General features: G+C 35.8%; 1 protein-coding gene across 1 annotated transcript in view; it reads right to left on the reverse strand.

Moving 5' to 3' along the window:
- The window catches only part of lrp1bb (low density lipoprotein receptor-related protein 1Bb), a 2,167,948-nt gene that overhangs the window by 252,342 nt on the left and 1,896,598 nt on the right, over window positions 1-19,008 (reverse strand). Inside the window, exons 65-66 of the mRNA XM_051931086.1 lie at window positions 17,829-17,948; window positions 12,384-12,503 (exon numbers count right to left, since the gene is read on the reverse strand). Coding sequence (XP_051787046.1) covers window positions 12,384-12,503; window positions 17,829-17,948 — 240 coding nt within the window. The remainder of the gene's footprint in view (window positions 1-12,383; window positions 12,504-17,828; window positions 17,949-19,008) is intronic.

The following is a 19,008-nucleotide window of genomic DNA, read 5'->3' on the forward strand; positions in this document are numbered from 1 at the left end:
TATTGTTTATTTACAGTAACTGTTTTCCCATAAATCTACCCAAGAACACACTGTCATACATATAAAATAAATCTTCTAATATAATAGTTGCTTGGAAATAATATACCAAGTCTTTTTAAGGTCCATTAGATATAAATGAAAAATCATAGCAGACATCAGCTCTATCAGGCAGATAAGATTACTCCCTTACTGAAACAAGCTCTTCAGATCACTTAAGCTGTGAGATCAGCTCTAACATTCCTCAAAAAAGAAACTAGTTAGATAGAGCTTGGCACCAGAGATCGCTGGTTCGACAAAGTACATTCTAACATCCAACAACACATCTATCCATTTTCTGATGAAGAAAGAAAGAAAGAAAGAAAGAAAGAAAGAAAGAAAGAAAGAAAGAAAGAAAGAAAGAAAGAAAGAAAGAAAGAAAGAAAGAAAGGCATGCTATGCTAATGATTATTGTATTTTTTTAGGAAAAAACAGTTTTTGGTCCATTAGAAGTCTTGATAGTGAAGTACAGGTAATGATCACATGCTCCTTTATTATGACGTAATAAATAATTCACAGAGGATACAATAAAATATCCATTAGGCAGCTGTACCACGCTAATGAAAACTTTAAAAGCTGTACACTGAAAAATAATATCTTACCTCGATGTTCTGGCTCATTAGAGTTCTTTCTGTGCTTCTTAATGTCTCTTCAAAGGTTTAAATCATATCCATTAATACAAAATATTACAGATGCTGTTACAGTATTGGAAAAAGGTTATGGAAGCATTTGAAAGGCTTTGTATTTAACCATTACATACTGACAACAAAGAATGTCTGAAGTCATTATTTTGCTGGCTGTTAAACATATCCTTCATACTAAACCTTTCCCTCATGAATGAAATTATGTATGACTCAACTACCGTGTTTATTATTTTTTTCACTTAAGCCAATGCTGACCTCCCAACAAAAAATAAATAAATAAATACAGTATTCTGATAGCAATAATCAAGTCTCTTCTTGCATTTACAAATGCATATCATTGTGTTGCAGTTACAGTTCTCTCAAATACTATTTACTATGCATTTATAAGGGTTATTAAGAAAAAAAATGTCAAAAAATGTGTTCAGGCTCAGACTGCAAGCATTATAACTATGTAATGAATATACTGCCATTAACCCTGACTAGAGAAATAAACAACTAAATATGGCATATATAAACAAAATACAGATTTGAATTATTAGAGTGCATCATTGCATTCTGTCTCAAAAATGATTTTTTTTCCATTATCATTACTAGAGAGGTCATTTTACACTATAAATTGCTGATTCCAGCTGGATTTGCAACTCACATGCAGTTCGTTTACTTGATGGATATGTTAGCTGACCACAATGAGAATATTAGTAAAATACTTCTAATACATTCATTGTACATTGAATCTTCATTGCTGGATAATACATTTTTGCTCCTCACTACGTAGTGCAGATCAGGTATTAACAGGCACAGCCACCCGAGTATGTCATGTTGATTGCTTATATCCTTTAAGTGCTCTCTGGGTGGGCATGTACACACCAATATGCACACATTAACTGCTGGTACTCCAAAGCTCAAACATAAAATTCCCAGTGTGGAGTAGTGCAAAGTGACCATCAAGTCCCAGTGGTCATGTGCCATGTCCATATAAGGGAAGGAGGTGCAGGCTGAATGCATATGCAATTAGCCATGCAGCGCGTCATCTAGTTAAAACAAAGCCCTCATCTTCCTAGACTCAAAAAACACATGGGAGCCTGCAAAATAAATAAAAATAATGAAAGATTTATTACTGTTTACAAACAGTTTCTGTCTTTTTTGATGGAAGAAAAAAAATGTGAAGCGTCTGCATAGATACATGGGAAATCAAATGAAACTTGCTCATGACTGACAGCGTAGCAGTCTGAGCAACTTAAAATTTACACAGCACTTACAGAGAAATGAAATCACTTATGAAGTACTTGAGTTAGAGAGAACAGTGACATAATGTTTAGTAATGCTGCCAGCAGACAAATGGGTTTGGTTCCAAGCCTGATCACTATCTCAGTGCTGCTTGCATGTTCTCTCTGTGGATATATACACTCAATGGCCATTTTATTAAGTACACCAGTTCAACTGCTTGTTAGTGTAAATATGTAATCACATGGCAGCAACTCAATGCATTTTGGTATGTAGACATTGTCAAGATGACCTGCAGAAGTTCAAACCGAGAATCAGAATGGGGAAGAAAGGTGATTAAAGTGACTTTGAACATGGCATGGCTGTTGGTGCCAGAAAGGCTGGAAACTGCTGATCTTCTGAGGTTTTCAAACACAACCATCTCTATGGTTTACAGAGAATGATCCAAAAAAGGGAAAATATCCAGTCAGTGGCAGATCTCTGGCAAAATTGCCTTATTGATGCCAGAGATCTGAGGAGAATGGCCAGATTGGTTCAAGCTGAAAGAAATGCAACAGTAACTCAAACAACCATTCGTTACAACCGATGTATGCAGAAGAGCATCTGTGAATGCATAACACATCAAACCTTGAAGCAGATGGGCTACAGCAGTAGGACACCACACTGGGTGCCACTCCTGTCAGCAAAGAACAGGCAATTGAGGCTAAAATTTGCACGAGCTCACCAAAATTTTACAATAAAAGATTGAAAAAACATTGGCTGGTCTGATGAGTCTCAATTTCTGTTGTGACATTCGGATGGTAGGGTCAGAATCTGGCATTAACAAGATGAAAGCATGAATCCATCCTGCCTTATATCAGTGGTTCAGGTTGTTGGTGGCAGTGTAATGGTGTGTGGGATATTTTCTTGGTACACTTTGTGCCCCTTAGCACCAACTGAGCATTGTTTAAATACCACAGCCTACCTGAGTACTGTTGCTGACCAGGTCCTTTCTTTTTTTATGACTGCAGTGTACTCATCTTCTGATGGCTACTTCCATCAGGATAATGTGCCATGTCACGTTACTGTATGTACATGTACTCAAGTGGCCTCTACAGTCACCAGATCTCAATCTAATACAGCACCTTTGGGATGTGGTGGAATGGGAGATTTGCATCATGGATGTGCAGCCAACAAATCTGCAGCAACTGCATGATGCTATCATGTCAATATTTTCAGCACCTTGTTGACTCTATGCCACAAAGAATTACAGCAGTTATGAAGGCAAAAGGGGGTCCAACCTGGTACTAGCAAAGTATACCTAATAAAGTGGCCGGTGAGTGTATACAGACCATGGTACCTGTTCAGTTAATAGACTATTTAAAAATATTTGCTGTCTCTTGCCCTATGTGTACCTTCAGCACCTTTTCTCTGTATTTGTTTGTGTGAATGTTTCTTCACTGGCACTCCCTTTCATCCTGCTTTTATATTCTCTCTGTCTCTTTGGAATAATAATTTCATGGTCTCAATGAATTACAAAATCTATCTTAAAGTATATGGTTTTCTCTCATCTTGGATCTTGTTTAGACATGTTGCTTTTACAAAAAACACTTGTCCCTGATTTATTTTTATCAGGATCACTTTGTGAGAGATGTGTTGCCAAAACCATTGAACAGATATCTTCCTTTTTTCTTTCTACACCCCTTCTCCCTCCATCCCCCCACCCAAAAAAACTTAAAAACTCCCTAACACAAAGATAACATATGCAGGACGAAACTCAGCTATGGCGGTCATACATGCACTTCATTTTATTGTGTCCACAATATGTGACAAGTGATAAACTGATTACACTATATAGTACTTCTGTATTAGTGTAGAGAATTGTGCTTTTGAAAAATACTGGTGATACTGACGTCCATCTCATGTTCTCATTAAGTTTTTAATACCACTCAACAATCAGTGTTTTTTAAAGTTCAAAAAGAGAAAAGAAAAAAAAGGAAAACAAAAAACCCAAATTAACAGATGGAGGCAATGTTTTAGGCCTTCTTGAGTCCGAAAACACCATTTTTGAAATTATGTATGTCTGTGTGTAAACACGATAACTCAAAAATGCTTTGACCTTGGTCAATAAGATTTTGAACACCTGCTTTATATCAAAAATAAGGAATCCTATCAACTTTTGGGGAACTTCGCACTTTAATGAATTTTCAAGTGAACAATGGTAATAATTACAGATAAATTATTCAAATTTTGTATAGATATTTATAATGATTAAAAGCAAATAGATATGAAATTTGAGAAAAATTACCCAGCCGGAAGTAGTATTTTATTTAAATAACCATCTGAATTTTATGTATCATTGAAATATAAATGTGTACATGATGTATTCAGTATAAAGCATATTCTTTCAATAATTATTATTAATTATATTTTAATTTATACATCATCAGTTTATACATCATCATTTAATAACATGTAAACATTGAACATGCCATGTAAATATAAAGATGTAATGGGAAAAATAATCTGCTACGTCCCTGTCGTGTTCCTAGTAATACATTTAATTTGATGATCATTGATTTGATCATCATCATAATTAAATGTAGCTAAATGCAATTTTACCTTTAGATAGATAGATAGATAGATAGATAGATAGATAGATAGATAGATAGATAGATAGATACTTTATTAATCCCAATGGGAAATTCACTTTAGCAAATTATTGCAACAAATATCATATAATACTAGCACTTTTGCTATGTTTGTAGGTGACTATAAGTCCCACATAACCTGGGAAATGCATATGTAATTATGGAAACATTCCATCCTTCCTAAGTTCGAAAATATCATTTTAATATAAAGCTTGATTATAAATGGAGATAAATGATTGTGTATCGACAGTATCAATTAGTTATGAGATAATATCTGAGAAATATTGTGCATGACCTTTTCCTCTGCCTCAGTATATGAATAACTTGAGGGGAGCACACTCCCAATTTTTTTCTTTATAGATATATTCTCTGAGGTCATAAAAAGTTCCTTGGCATCCTTTGTAAAGACTAGGGTACATCCCAATGTCCTGGCTAAATTGCCCACCACAGCCTGGTCATTCTGGCCCCCTAATCATCCCCTGTTTCTAATTGGCTAACTATCTCTCTCACCCCTTCACCACCTAACAGCTAATGTATCGTGAGCACACTGGCACAAAAATGGCTGCCAGGTGGATGCTACACATAAGTGGTGGTTGAAGTGGCTCCCCACTCACTATGTAAAGCGCTTTGACTAGCGAGAAATCGCTATGTAGAGTTATTTTATTTATTTATTTTTGTTTCAAATCTACTGTATACTGAGGAAGAACTAATCTTAGGCTTTGATGCTAATGGAGAGTCCAGATTTTAGTAGTTTTTAGCTTGCAATAAATAACTTTAAATCATCTTTGTAACATTACCAGATACTCTCATTTTGTGAGTATAGGAAAGGCGTTATGTAAGTAAAATGTACTCGCTGTCCTTTAATATGGATTCCTGTGCAATCTCTTTCACAATAACACCACAAGAATTGCATCTATCATGTTCAACAGTAAGCAGCTCTAATGAACAAGTAATATTAGCCTCTGGTAAAATATATATATATATATTTAAAAATACTGTATCACAAAGAGTACTTAGTTACTGTACATAGTACTCCTGACACATTCAAACAACCTAGGGTGCTATAGCTGAGGCCCAGTGACTTGGAAAATTTACCAGGTGAGGTTGGAAGTTGAGTAACACAGCTAATATATATGTGTATGTATAATATATACTTATATGTATAAAAATATATAAAATAAAAATAAATATTTCCAGCAACATCCTTTGAAATACAACAAAAATACTGTAAAGAATCGTTAAAAACTGGCAAAACATTTTAAAAGTGTTTCAAATGCAAAGTAGTTAAGAAAACAATAAAACTAATGCATATCTCCCAAAGAAGATATTTGTCTGCGGTTACAATATAAACGTTTGACTGCTGACAAGAACTTTACTTCAAAGCTTTCTTATATATTAAATATTTACTGAGTGTGTTATCTGAATTATAAAATATCACAGAAATAATAACTGAATTTCTAGAACTAACCATTTTCACCTTAATAAAGGCCTTTTCCAAAGTCTCTTATATTGTATAATCCAAAAGCTGTCATTTCCAAATGATGACAGGTGAGACTAATCAGCTAAATATTGTTTGGTTCTTAAGCAAGACAGTTGTCATCACTTTAATGAAGGAAGCTGTATGCTAACTGACAGTATTTAAATGAATAACTTGTGCAGAAAATAATCTTTGCATGCCCGATATAGGACATCTAGGCAGGATGGATTTGCAGAATTAATCTCCAGTAAAAACAAAGAAGCACGTTGTCTGAAGAGGCCAGACAAATCAATTTGTATGTAAGTGGAAACTGACAGTCTATTAACAGTCACTGCCTGTACCCCATTTCATGTCTTTGAATAAGCTTGCCCTTGATTCTGTAGGAAAGATATCTTATTACTTAATAGACGATATGCGCCAAATATAGGTAAGGTAAATGAACTAGACTTACAAAGTTTTATGGCAAAAACAAAGGAAAAATGTAAGATTTAACATTAAGCTTTTTGTGTAGTCATGTTAAGACAACAAAGCATGAAATTTGCTTTTTCAGTTGCATATAAAGTGACAGAATTAAAGAACATACAGAAACAATAGATTACAAACTCACGGAAATTCAAAAGACATTTACATCATACAAAAAAAGATAACTACTTGCAATAGGGATTGCAAATGTCTACCTGTATAATAGATATGAAATACTAAACAGTTTTTTTCACAATTAAATAAATAAAGCAGAAAAAAAATCTGTTTTTGTATTTTGTCTTGATGAAATAATCAAATGGCTTCATGGCAAATTGGGGTCAGGGAGATCACTACTTTCATTGTCAAAGGCAAACTTAATATAACTGCACGATGAAAGGAAATTCACTCAGTCAAAAATCAAAGGCTGCTCAGTTAATAAAGCTGTACAGTTTCAATATGCTGACGTGATTGTTTTCAATTATTTAGAATCAAGAAAGAGCAAAACTGGGACAAAAGTGGGGATAATATGGGAGTCGGCTAATTCTCTCAGTCCATCGGTAGGTCATCTGGTAGTGCAAAATGACCTGCCTATGGATTAATATTATATTTTAACAATAATATAAGGAGCTTTATGGACTCTTCCAATTTAGTTACCTGCCAATGCTAGTTCATTAGAGTTCTTCTGAAATAATCTGAATAAAATCCAAAAATGAACAAAAATCTATTGGTACTATGATCTCATTTTTTAATGTTTGTTGTTATATATTTGCTATCATGGTATGTCAAATTGTATATTTTCTCCCAGAAGGTTGTTTGCTTATTGGGTTCTTTATTAGAATTTAAATTACATTATTGTTATACAGTGGATACCAAATTTAAGTAATTATAGAACATTGAACAACTCCTGGCGGCATGGTGGTGCAGTGGGTAGCACTGCGGCCTCGCAGTTGGAAGACGTGGGGACCTGGGTTCGCTTCCCAGGTCCTCCCTGCATGGAGTTTGTATGTTCTCCCCGTGTCTGCATGGGTGTGCTCCGGTTTCCTCCCACAGTCCAAAGACATGCAGGTTAGGTGGATTGGCGATTCTAAATTGGCCCTGGTGTGTTTGTGTGTGTCCTGTGGTGGGTTGGCACCCTGCCCGGGATTGGTTCCTGCCTTGTGCCCTGTGTTGGCTGGGATTGGCTCCACCAGACCCCCGTGACCCTGTGTTCGGATTCAGCGGGTTGGAAAATGGATGGATGGATGGATGAACAACTCCTAAAATGGATGTGTATTAATGATTTTATTTATTTAAATAAAATAAGCTACAATACTGAGAAAAAGACCAAGCAACCAAACTTTTTTTTCCTATGGTTGTAGAAGCCTTTTATCACACATATTTTACTCATCTAATGAGATATGTCTAATCAATAATCTGTAGACAAAACAGTAAATATATAAATCTCTGCTTCCTTTAAAAGAGGTGGTTCAGCTAGACAGGATTTCTGCTACCAGTCGCCTGAAGCCAAAATTACAGTTATTTGAAGCAGTAAAGTTCAGTGAAGTTTTCTGCTAGTTGCCGTTATCTGACTCTCACTGATTATTGAGTGCCAGCAACGGTCTGAAGGTCTCATGATACAGTTTTCATCAAAGTTACTGCTTCTATCACCCACATACATATTGATGTCACAAAAACAGAAGGTCCTACCACATAAGGAATGAGGTTGCTGGCCAAAATGGCCATAGTGTATTTTACTGATATGGTATAGAGACCTTTCCGAATATATCACCCTCTAGAAAGTCAGATGTTATGCACCATTGGATACATTTCAAATAAGACTCATTATAGTTTCACAGTGCTCTGCAGTGTGTCCACAAATGCAGTCTTCTTCCTCCTTTCATTAAACACCCCCAATAATCTCTTTTTACCAGTCATCCAGGTTTTAGTGCTGACCCCTTAGCTATCTTTTTGCTTAAGTTTGTTTCATGTGTTACACAAAAGATAAATTACTTAAATATTGGAGCAGCCTGCAAAGAATGTAGACTTTGTTTGCCAGGAAGAACTTGGCTATGCTTTTCCAAGACAAAGGCTTACTTGAGAGGAATCTTTTCTTCTATGGATTAGCTGTCTTAGTTATTGACCACTGCTGCGTACTCTTTGACTGCAGTATAAAATATAAAAGATTAAAGAAAAGGTCCTCTAAGATGTGAAGATTATCTTTAGGTTTTGCTCCCTCATTTGCTTGTGGCAGCAACCTGACCATGAATGCTACCAACAGAGAAAACTCTGTGGACCTCAGCAGAGACTCATCGAAAGAGCAAGTGCTGGAGATACAATTCAGAGCTCACATTTGGACTCATGATATTATTCGTGCTACATGAGACATATCCATGCCTTTACTGTTTTTCTATAACAAAGTCTGTAATGATGAACTGAATTTTGTCTTTTGGTACAATGTGTATTTCTTTTATTTGATGGTACGTTTTTTTCTTTTGGATAGCTGACTCTGAGAGTAAATGTGAATAAGGATTTCATCTGAAACTGGAATTGTTCTACAACTCAGAATCTGGTAACAAAAACATTTTGCCATAAATTATCCTTTTGGTATTTTACATTTAGAATAGTAATACAAGCTGGAAAATGATAATTCAGCAATTCTGTTGATAAATCTTTATTTTTAAAATTTTAAGTATAGTATGTAATTAGTTAATATCCACTATTAAACTGCATAACTTTGAGTGTGAGTGATTATGCCTAAACAGAAATAAAGGCAGGTACTGTTATTGCTGGTGACCTTAAATATCTATAAATCTTCAAAAGTGCTTCCACAGTGCTTGCATATGTTAATAAGGGATTTTCAAACAGACATGTTTGTATTGTTTCAATATGTAACAAAGCAAAACCTGCAAATATTATTATATGGAGGTATTTATAAAGATGACATATATTAATGCATGGGCTATGTATTCTTCTTACTGACTGCAAATTAATTGTTAGGGAAGGAGACATTATTGATATCACTAAATATATACTAGATTATTAAGAGTCATTGTAAGAGCTCTATCATAAACATTGTCAAGCAAGTTGCGATGGTAAACCCCCTCAGGGAGCTGACAAGCCTTTTGCAAATTTCTTCATGGATGCATTTTTCATAGATACGTTTTCTTATTTGACATTCTGGAGTTTGTTAAAAAGCAAGTTGATAAGGCTGAATTTTGCAGGTCCAGACACAGATTCACCCTGTCAGACTCACATGCATTATCAGAAAGCAGTATTTGTAAAACAGAAGCATCTCAAATAGCCAAAGTCTTTCTGAGCAACACTGAGAAGCTAAATTTGTCAGAGTAACTAAAAGTGTTAATCAGGCAATAAATAAAATCTGATGTTTTTCAAATTTAAAAACATCTTTTTTGAGAAAATAACTACAGTATGTTTTATTTTAAATAGCACATTTTAAACAGAATAAAATGGTTTTGTTTCACAAGTTAAGTACATTAAAGCTTGAAAACCTATTCACACACATACTGAATCTCAGGGCTTTGTGCACACAAACAATTTCACAGGTGAGGGGGATCTACACCTCAATTGTCAAGTGCACAAGACTTAAGTTCACTTAAAACATTTTGGTCAAAAAAGATTATGGAACCTAACAAAGAAGTTGGAAAAATAAACTGCAGGAGCCAACACGCTGAGCTCAATAAAAAAGTTGAATTTCTGCTGTAACACTATGAGATGTATGGAAAGGAAGAAGTGAGATTATGATCAGATGTCTCACTGCTTGGACATTGCTAACTGAATCTCTTTCATTTGAATTATTTTATTAAGTTCAAGATTTCACTGCAATACTTCCATTATAACACAGAAAATCATACATTAATACATTTTATTCAGATTAGATATTTCCCTATCATGCCTATCCAGTGATTGGAGAAAGAAAAGGATTAAATATAAAGATATAAAGTAATCACAAAGAAATGCTGTATTATCCTAAAGGATGCCAGTGGTTCAGCATTTCTAAAGAAATTTTTGACAATGTTTATATTCTTTCTTGTAAAAAAAATTCAATTTTTGTAAATAATGACCAATAAATAGCTTACTCACTTATATTACTTTTTATGATACTTTTGATGTATTACGCTTTCAAATATTTTAAATATCCTGTTGTTCATTGTGTGATCTCTTGCTTTTCTGCATTTTAAAATTGGTTTCCTCATACCTGATGAGTCATCTTTATCTTTTGTTTTTTTTTTTTGTTTCGCCTTATACAATTTCTTATATTAGGAATTTGGTAGTTTTTGCATACCCCTTGGGGTCAGAGCGCAGGGTCAGCCATTGTACAGCGCCCCTGGAGCAATTACAGGTTAAGGGCCTTGCTCAAGGGCTCAGCAGAGCAGGATCTCTTTTGGCAGTGACGGGGATTTGAACCGGTAACCTTCGGGATACCAGCGCATCTTTATATCTTTATCTTACTTACTATACTCTCTACTATATCCTCTGTACTTAAAAGACTTATTTCATCAACTCAGCATTTTATACCTCAGCCATTAGAATGGTTGCTTAACAGCTAATTGAGTCCAGGATTCAAAGCATGGACCTGGACACTGTCTCTGGGCCTTTTGTGCATTCTACCCATAATGGCATGAGTCGGGATCTTTGACTAAAATGGTAAATCCTAAAGAGGTTCTTATTAAATCGAGAGATTACTCCAAACTGGCCTGGTTTGAGTGTATTTTGGTACAGGCACTGGATCCTTGTGGCACTGGACTGGATAAGTTGGTTATAAAATTAAAAAACAGCAAAATAAATATGTAAGAATAAATAAATATTTATTCTGTGACTATATGCACGCGCTTTCCCTGTAGTATGACAAAGACATCAGAACTGAACCACAAAAAACAGAGTAATAGATACTCTTGCTTTCATACTGTTATTCTTAATGTTTGTGTATGTTTCTCTTTCATCACTAAGGACATACATGATTCAATTCCTTAGCCCAATTGAGTCCATTAATCTCTGTTCTAGTCAAATAAATTAGAAGAAGAAAAAAAAGCATAAATTTTACATCCATCCACACACCAAGCACAATTTAGGATCGCCAATGCACCTAACCTGCATGTCGTTGGACTGTGGGAGGAAACCGGAGCACCTGAAGGAAACCCACACAGACACAGGGAGAACATGCAAACTCCACGCAGGGAGGACCCGGGAAGCGAATCCATATCTCCTTACTGCAAGGCAGCAGCGCTACCACTGCGCCACTGTGCCACCCTAAATTTTACATAGAAAGCCAATATAATTCGCATTTAGACATTCATTGATATTGGAATCCCTTACAACTTTGGTTTGTATGCAATATTGTAGTTCACAAAAGTTACGTACTGCATGATGCGTACTAAATCAGGTAAACGTTCATGTGGTACTTTAATTTGGATAAGCGGGGAGTCAAACCAGCATGTCGACAGGATTCCAAGACCTATTTAGTCAAGTCCAGAGCACCAGCGGGGTTATTGTGCTACTTTACTATACATACTTGTTAATTTGCTGTCAAGCCTTTGTTTATCCTTTCATTTTGTTCTTTATTTAATGAAGATGTCCTTTTAACTAGGTTTAGAGGCTTCTACTAGAGAAATCACCCTGAAATTCCAACTGTAAAGCATAATGAAATCTTTGCTGACATAAGTCTTCAGCACAGTGTAGTCAATACTTTGTCAAGGTACCACATATCCCTCTGCTGGTTAAAAAAGCTGAGCACACTTTACAACTGCTGCTGTACATTGGTGCTACTGCCTGTGAATTGCTTTAAGTTGTCCAATTGTACAATAAGAAAATCCTAATAGGGTATAATGCAAAGTCTATCAGTTTAACTTTGCCTTGAAAAACAACTTACTGAGTAAATTTACTGTACACTGTGATAATTGTTAACACTCTTACCGCAGTTAGCTTCATCGGATCCATCAGCACAGTCGGGATCTTCATCACATACCCATAACTTGGAGATGCAGTGCTTAGTAGTTTGACATTGAAACTGATCTGGAGAACAGGTGCTCTTGGCTAAATGAAAAATAATAAAAAAATAATTATGTATGTCATTTTTTTAAAATAAAAATAGTGTTTTTTCACAGGGCATGTTGTGGAGGCCTGCTCACTCAGTGCTGTGCTGTGCAGATCCTCAAGGCCTCTGCCGTAAAGCTACTGTTGTTATTCAAGTATACATTTAAACTGTGTTATATAATAGTTTAGTGAAGTGTAAGATACAACAATAAATAATCATTGACTGGCTGCTACTGATAACAAACACTGACAACAATACAACAACATACAATATAATGACAAGATTTTTCAGTTAGGGTTATACAAGCTTTTAGAATGTAATGATCCATTTTCCAAAGAAGAGATCTAAACTTGAATAGAATTTCAGTCCATTATAGAGCACACTCAAGATAAAGTGTTTATTTGTTGTTATGTGCATATCTCCAAAAGGAAAGTAACAGTTATAAATTACAAATAACAAACAAAAAAAGCAATACCTTAAGGTAGAGTATACTTAATAGCACACATTAGGCACACTCGGTCATACTAGGATAATTCACAATTGTCAAATTATATAATATGAAACAATTTGCCCATTTAGAAGAAAAAAAAGTGAAGTGGAGAAAACTTGAAATGCATGCAGACAAAGGGAGACCTTACAAATGCAACACTGACAGCTCCAAAAGCCAGGAAGTAACAGTGCTAACAACTGTGCTACTATGACATCCATTATCACACCACATGCTGAATAATACCTGTCATTATTTTTTTGAGAAAGGCACAGCATACAGTTACAAATATAGCATATTACGTTACATTGGGGAGCCTTAACATGTAACTCTTGTGTTCATGGAGGACTCCTCTAGAGGGTCTGTTTACCCTATATAATCCAAAGGCACGTACGTAAGTAAAACACAAAGGTGGGTCTATGATGGGCTTCTGCCTGAAACTACCAGTATATACTAATATTTGAAAGAGACTGTATTTTTAAACATTAGATTACTACTCTTTCTAATCATGTCTCCTTTTTCAATATTTTTGAGATGGTCATTTTCATTATATTGAAGACCCTGTTTTGCAGTTAAGAAAAAAAACTAGTGAATTTTAATATTTTGCAGTATGGTATATAAGTTAACAAGAAAAACTTGAGATATTGGTTCAACTGCAGAATGTGTATTTTGTCACAATATGTGTTCTTCTTGAAGTTTTGTATTGTCTTTAAATCTTATTTTCTCCACGGTCGCATTTGTATTTCTTCAGCTGTGAAACTAATATGTAAAAAAATAAACACACCATAAACTTCCAATTTAATCATTTATTGGTTTTGCACTGAACTATACACAACATTTCCACAGCTAGTCACTTCAGTGGAGTATTAAATTGCTGCAAAGTTCTTAGTTTGTTCATCACTCTTTTCAACACAGGCTATAGAATTGCACATATTTTTGATGTTTTGTCGATTACAATATACCTCAGTTAATGTGGAAGGTGCAGAAATTGTTTCACTACCTACTCTACTAGCTATATAAAGATCCTGTTTTTGTTATTGGATACAAATTATGCCATAGCTGCAGTGACTCCCTTGGCAGATATATGGTGACACTACATAAGACATCTGAAATTGAATACCCATGGCTCATTTATGTTATTCCATTTCAAATATTTTTGTACCTGAAGGACACTTTCTATTATGGAGGGTTGGAGTTAAATTAAAAATACCCCTTCTCATCCACTCAGGTCTGCCAGGGAAGAGTATTCGGTGATGCCACCTCTACATGGCATCAAGTCTCAATCCAGACTCTTTTCCTATGTAGTTCCTGTTGGCAGAGCGATCCGCCCAACTCCATCCGTACAGCTGACTCCCTCAATGTGATTAAGAAGCAACTGAATGCCCATCTGTTCTGTGAATATCTGTTAAAAATCTGTAATATTTTATATTCTTGGTTAATTTGTTTATTTACTTTAGTGATTGTAATCTATGATTGTAAATGTATGAGTTACTACATCTTTCACTTGTGGCAATCAATTTTTGTTACCTGTCCTATTACACTTGCTGAACAAGCAGGCCCCAGCCTAATGTTACTCGATTGTTTTACCTCTTTTGTAAGTCAATTTGGATAGACACATCTGCTAAGAAAATTAATGTATATTTAAATGTAAAAATACATTATTTAGATGATTCACTCCTTAAATGTGAAAACGTTCTCACTTTTTACACTCAAATCACTAGCATTTATTAGTTAATCAGGAAACAGAAAAATACTTTTTTTCTCTTACATAATGTCTAGGGTCTTGAATATTTAAAAAAAAATAACAGTCCAATATAAGTAATCATTAATGAGTATAATTTTACAGAATAATTGTCACTGATATAATTAGAACGCACACATTATGTATCCATTCAGTTCTGTATTCCCTCACTATTTATATACTGTAATTGTGGAAACACCTAACTTAGAAGCTGTGGTTGCAAGTCACAATGCCATTCTTGTTGGACTGTTAGGCAAAGGCAGAGTAACAGGAGGAACACTTTTACAGAACAAGAAACGTTTCACACATTACATACTTTGACAACTAACATAAGCACAGACAGACCTCTCCCATTCAGTCATGTAAACATCAAAGCCTAGAAAAATGACTATTTTCAGGCCACATCTAAATTTTGATAAACATCAGGTATACTATGTATAAATGGACAGACTGGGTCATTCAACTTTGTGAATTTCCCCTTGGGATTAATAAAGTATCTATCTATCTATCTATCTATCTATCTATCTATCTATCTATCTATCTATCTATCTATCTATCTATCTATCTATCTATCTATCTATCTATCTATCTATCTATCTATCTATCTATCTATCTATTATCCAACCCACTATATCCTAAGTACAGGGTTACGGGGGTCTGCTGGAGCCAATCCCAGCCAACACAGAGCGCAAGGCAGGAGACAAACCCCAGGCAGGGCGCCAGCTCACCACAGGGCGCACACACACACACCAAGCACACACTAGGGACAATTTAGAATCACCAATGCACCTAACCTGCATGTCTTTGGACTGTGGGAGGAAACCGGAGCACCCGGAGAAAACCCACGGGGAGAACAGGCAGACTCCACGCAGGGATGACCCGGGAAGTGAACCCAGGTTTCCTAACTGCGAGGCAGCAGCGCTACCCACTGCGCCACCGTGCCACCCCGGGTCTTAACCATTTTGATATTTTTATAAAGGCTTGATTAGAAAAGTTAAAACAACTGGAGTGAGGTGGAGATACTTCAGGGCAAAAACAGAAAGAGTGATCCAGAGGTCAAATCACTGGGGGATAAAAAGATTGACAGCCAACTCAAAATCTATAGTCTCAATCCATCCATCCATCCATCCATTATCCAACCCGCTGAATCCGAACACAGGGTCATGGGGGTCTGCCAGAGCCAATCCCAGCCAACACAGGGCACAAGGCAGGAACCAATCCTGGGCAGGGTGCCAACCCACCACAGGACACACACAAACACACCCACACACCAAGCACACACTAGGGCCAATTTAGAATCGCCAATCCACCTAACCTGCATGTCTTTGGACTGTGGGAGGAAACCGGAGTGCCCGGAGGAAACCCACGCAGACACGGGGAGAACATGCAAACTCCATGCAGGGAGGACCCGGGAAGCGAACCCAGGTCCCCAGGTCTCCTAACTGTGAGGCAGCAGCGCTACCCACTGCGCCACCGTGCCACCCTATAGTCTCAATGTTAGTTCAAAATCAAAAAAATGCTTAAACAATCAGAAGAGAAAGTAACATTTTCTCAGTAATAGAAGGAATTTCCTGTAATAAAACAAAGTGCAGACAATTTGCCCTTAAATTAATGGTAGCCAAAATCACATGACCATGACCACAATTCTGTAGCATCACCTGGTTTCATGTAGCACATTCCACTAGCATCATCATCAACCAATTCTAAATCGGTAAAAATAATAAATTAATGTCTCTTGATTTCTTAATTTGGAAAGGGCAAATCTTTTAACAACCTACTGAAACAATTTTTAAAATTTGATAATAAAACGTAATATTTAATTAATTAAGCATAAACCTATATAAAAAACACAACATTTAAAGAACAATTAAACCAGCAGACAAGCTTCCTAATGTCACAGAATTAAAGTTGTAGCTACTGTATCCTTATAGCCTCACCTGAGAATACTGATCCTGGTACAAACTCTGACCTAACAGAACCGGGACAACATTGGCAGTTATAGATTAATGTAAAAATAAATGACATGTACAAAAATACAAACAGAGCGATGGCAAGGCTTCAGGGGAAAATGAACAACACCAAAGAAAACAAAGACAGAGTGACATATTACTGCAGTCCTGACTAAATGATCAAAAAAATGTAAGATCAACTTGATACAACAACCACTTAAAACATGACAAGATGTAATTCTGACAGTTAGCTACATAACTTTCTCAGATTTATACAGGAAATGAATCCTGATAGTATGTGCACTTGTATAACTATTCCAATCATTGTTTTAAGTTTACAGATCACAATATACAGCTCTACTTTTTTAACTTCTTTCTCGAACATCAAGTCTGATCAAATCAAATTAAACCAGGCACTTAAACAATACGCAAAACCAGCAACTTCTCAGACTCAGTCAATTTTATTTTAATCATGCTCTGTTCCACTACTAGAACATGAGTCTAGCCTATTGTCGCTAACACTAGTATCTCTTATCTACACCCTTAACTGTTTTTCTAGCACCATTATAAACCACAATTGATTACTTGTGTCTTACTCATTTTATTGTTATATCGATTCTCTTTTTAACTTCAATCTGTGCTGAAATGGAGTCAGTTTTTCAAATGTTTGCAATCACTCCACATAGGCTTCAAAGAGAGAAAACTGAAGATAGTGTACTTTATCTCTGAAAACAAGCCCTGTAATTTCACAAGTTAATTCTACTTCAAATTTTCATAATCAAGAAATCCAGAAAACCTGAAAAATTTTCATTGATCAGATCACATCACAAGACACATCATATCTAAATGATAAATAAAATGTACACTTAACATTATTAAAAATGTAAATGATTTATATTTATAGTAAAATATATTACCTTCTAAAGCAGGGTGATAATACATAGTAATAAATAAATAAAATACTTTGTACAGTATAAAGAAGAAATTACGTACTAATAATAGTAACAGATTATTACACTTTATTCATATTTGACTTTCATAAAAACTTAGTAATTCCCTTTCAGTTACTCCATCAGTCTTTTATTTAGCCTAAAGTCTTTAGAAATCATTTACACTAGTTAGAATAATTAACCAAAAAGAATCTTACGGCAGTCCATTTCATCCTCTCCATCTCCACAGTCATCCTGGCCATTGCATCTCATGTTTAATGGTATGCATTTCTGCTTCTTAGTGCACTTAAACTGGCCAGACAAGCAAATGTATGTGTCTGAAACATAAGCACAATGGCCAAAGTTATTATTTTCTTTTTAAAGGTGAAATGGTGAGAAAGAGAAAGAGTGAGCCAGAGATACCCAGGTACTTTAGATTTACCATTATATCTGTATTTGAAAGCTTTACATACAATAAGAGCACCATTACTAGTGTGTTGCAATGGACACAGTTTCTCTTTCAAACCATTTTCTTCACCTGACACAATTTACATTCCTACTGTTAATTGTACTTCTTGCTTAATTATATAGTCCCTCATTTGTAGTCTTAAAGATTAACAATGCCATGGATCTTATTCACTCATTCATTTTCTAAAATCACCTATTACAGTACAGGGTCTCAGAACATCCCCTGGCAGCATTGATTTTAATGTAGGAACCAACCCCTAACCAATACATTATTTAGAACCATACCAACTTATATTTACCAACCAACATAACATGCCATCTTTGGAATGTGGGAAGAAACATAAGGACCTGAAGAAAGTCTATTTGGGCATTCAAAGTTAACCAAGGCAGTGATTGGCCTTGAATTTGAAACTGGGATGCAGGGCAGTTAAGGCAGTGCAGCATTATGTGTGTGGGCAAGACAGCTTTTTGTTTGGTTGATCTTCTTCAATGCATCTGTATTCTTTGCATTTTTTGCTCATTTCAGATCATGCTGTTAAAATTCTCAATACTTTCACCTTTAACCAGTGTCATGCACGTGCGAGTAGGAGGACGTTGTATGGACCAAGCGAAGGTAATTCCATGCCAGGCCAGGGGGGTGGTGGGGTGCACTAAACCTTCTCCTGTTATCTCTATAGACCAGCCGCGGGAAAACCTGTCTTACTCAACATTGAAGACTTCCGGTGCCTAGGGTGACGTCACTTCCGGTTCCAGTGCCTAGGATGACGTCAGAAGAAGGTTACTTCCGGTTCCCCTATGTCACTTCTGGTTTAATCACTTAAAACTGCCATCTTTTCAAACCTTCGACAGTTCGTGTCTGGACTCCAACTAAGACACTTGTCTAAAAAATCAGCCCATTGCAGGCAAGGATAATATACGGGTGGCTGCCCC

This window comes from Erpetoichthys calabaricus, chromosome 8 (assembly GCF_900747795.2).
Source record: "Erpetoichthys calabaricus chromosome 8, fErpCal1.3, whole genome shotgun sequence".
Taxonomy (NCBI): Eukaryota; Metazoa; Chordata; class Cladistia; order Polypteriformes; family Polypteridae; genus Erpetoichthys; species Erpetoichthys calabaricus.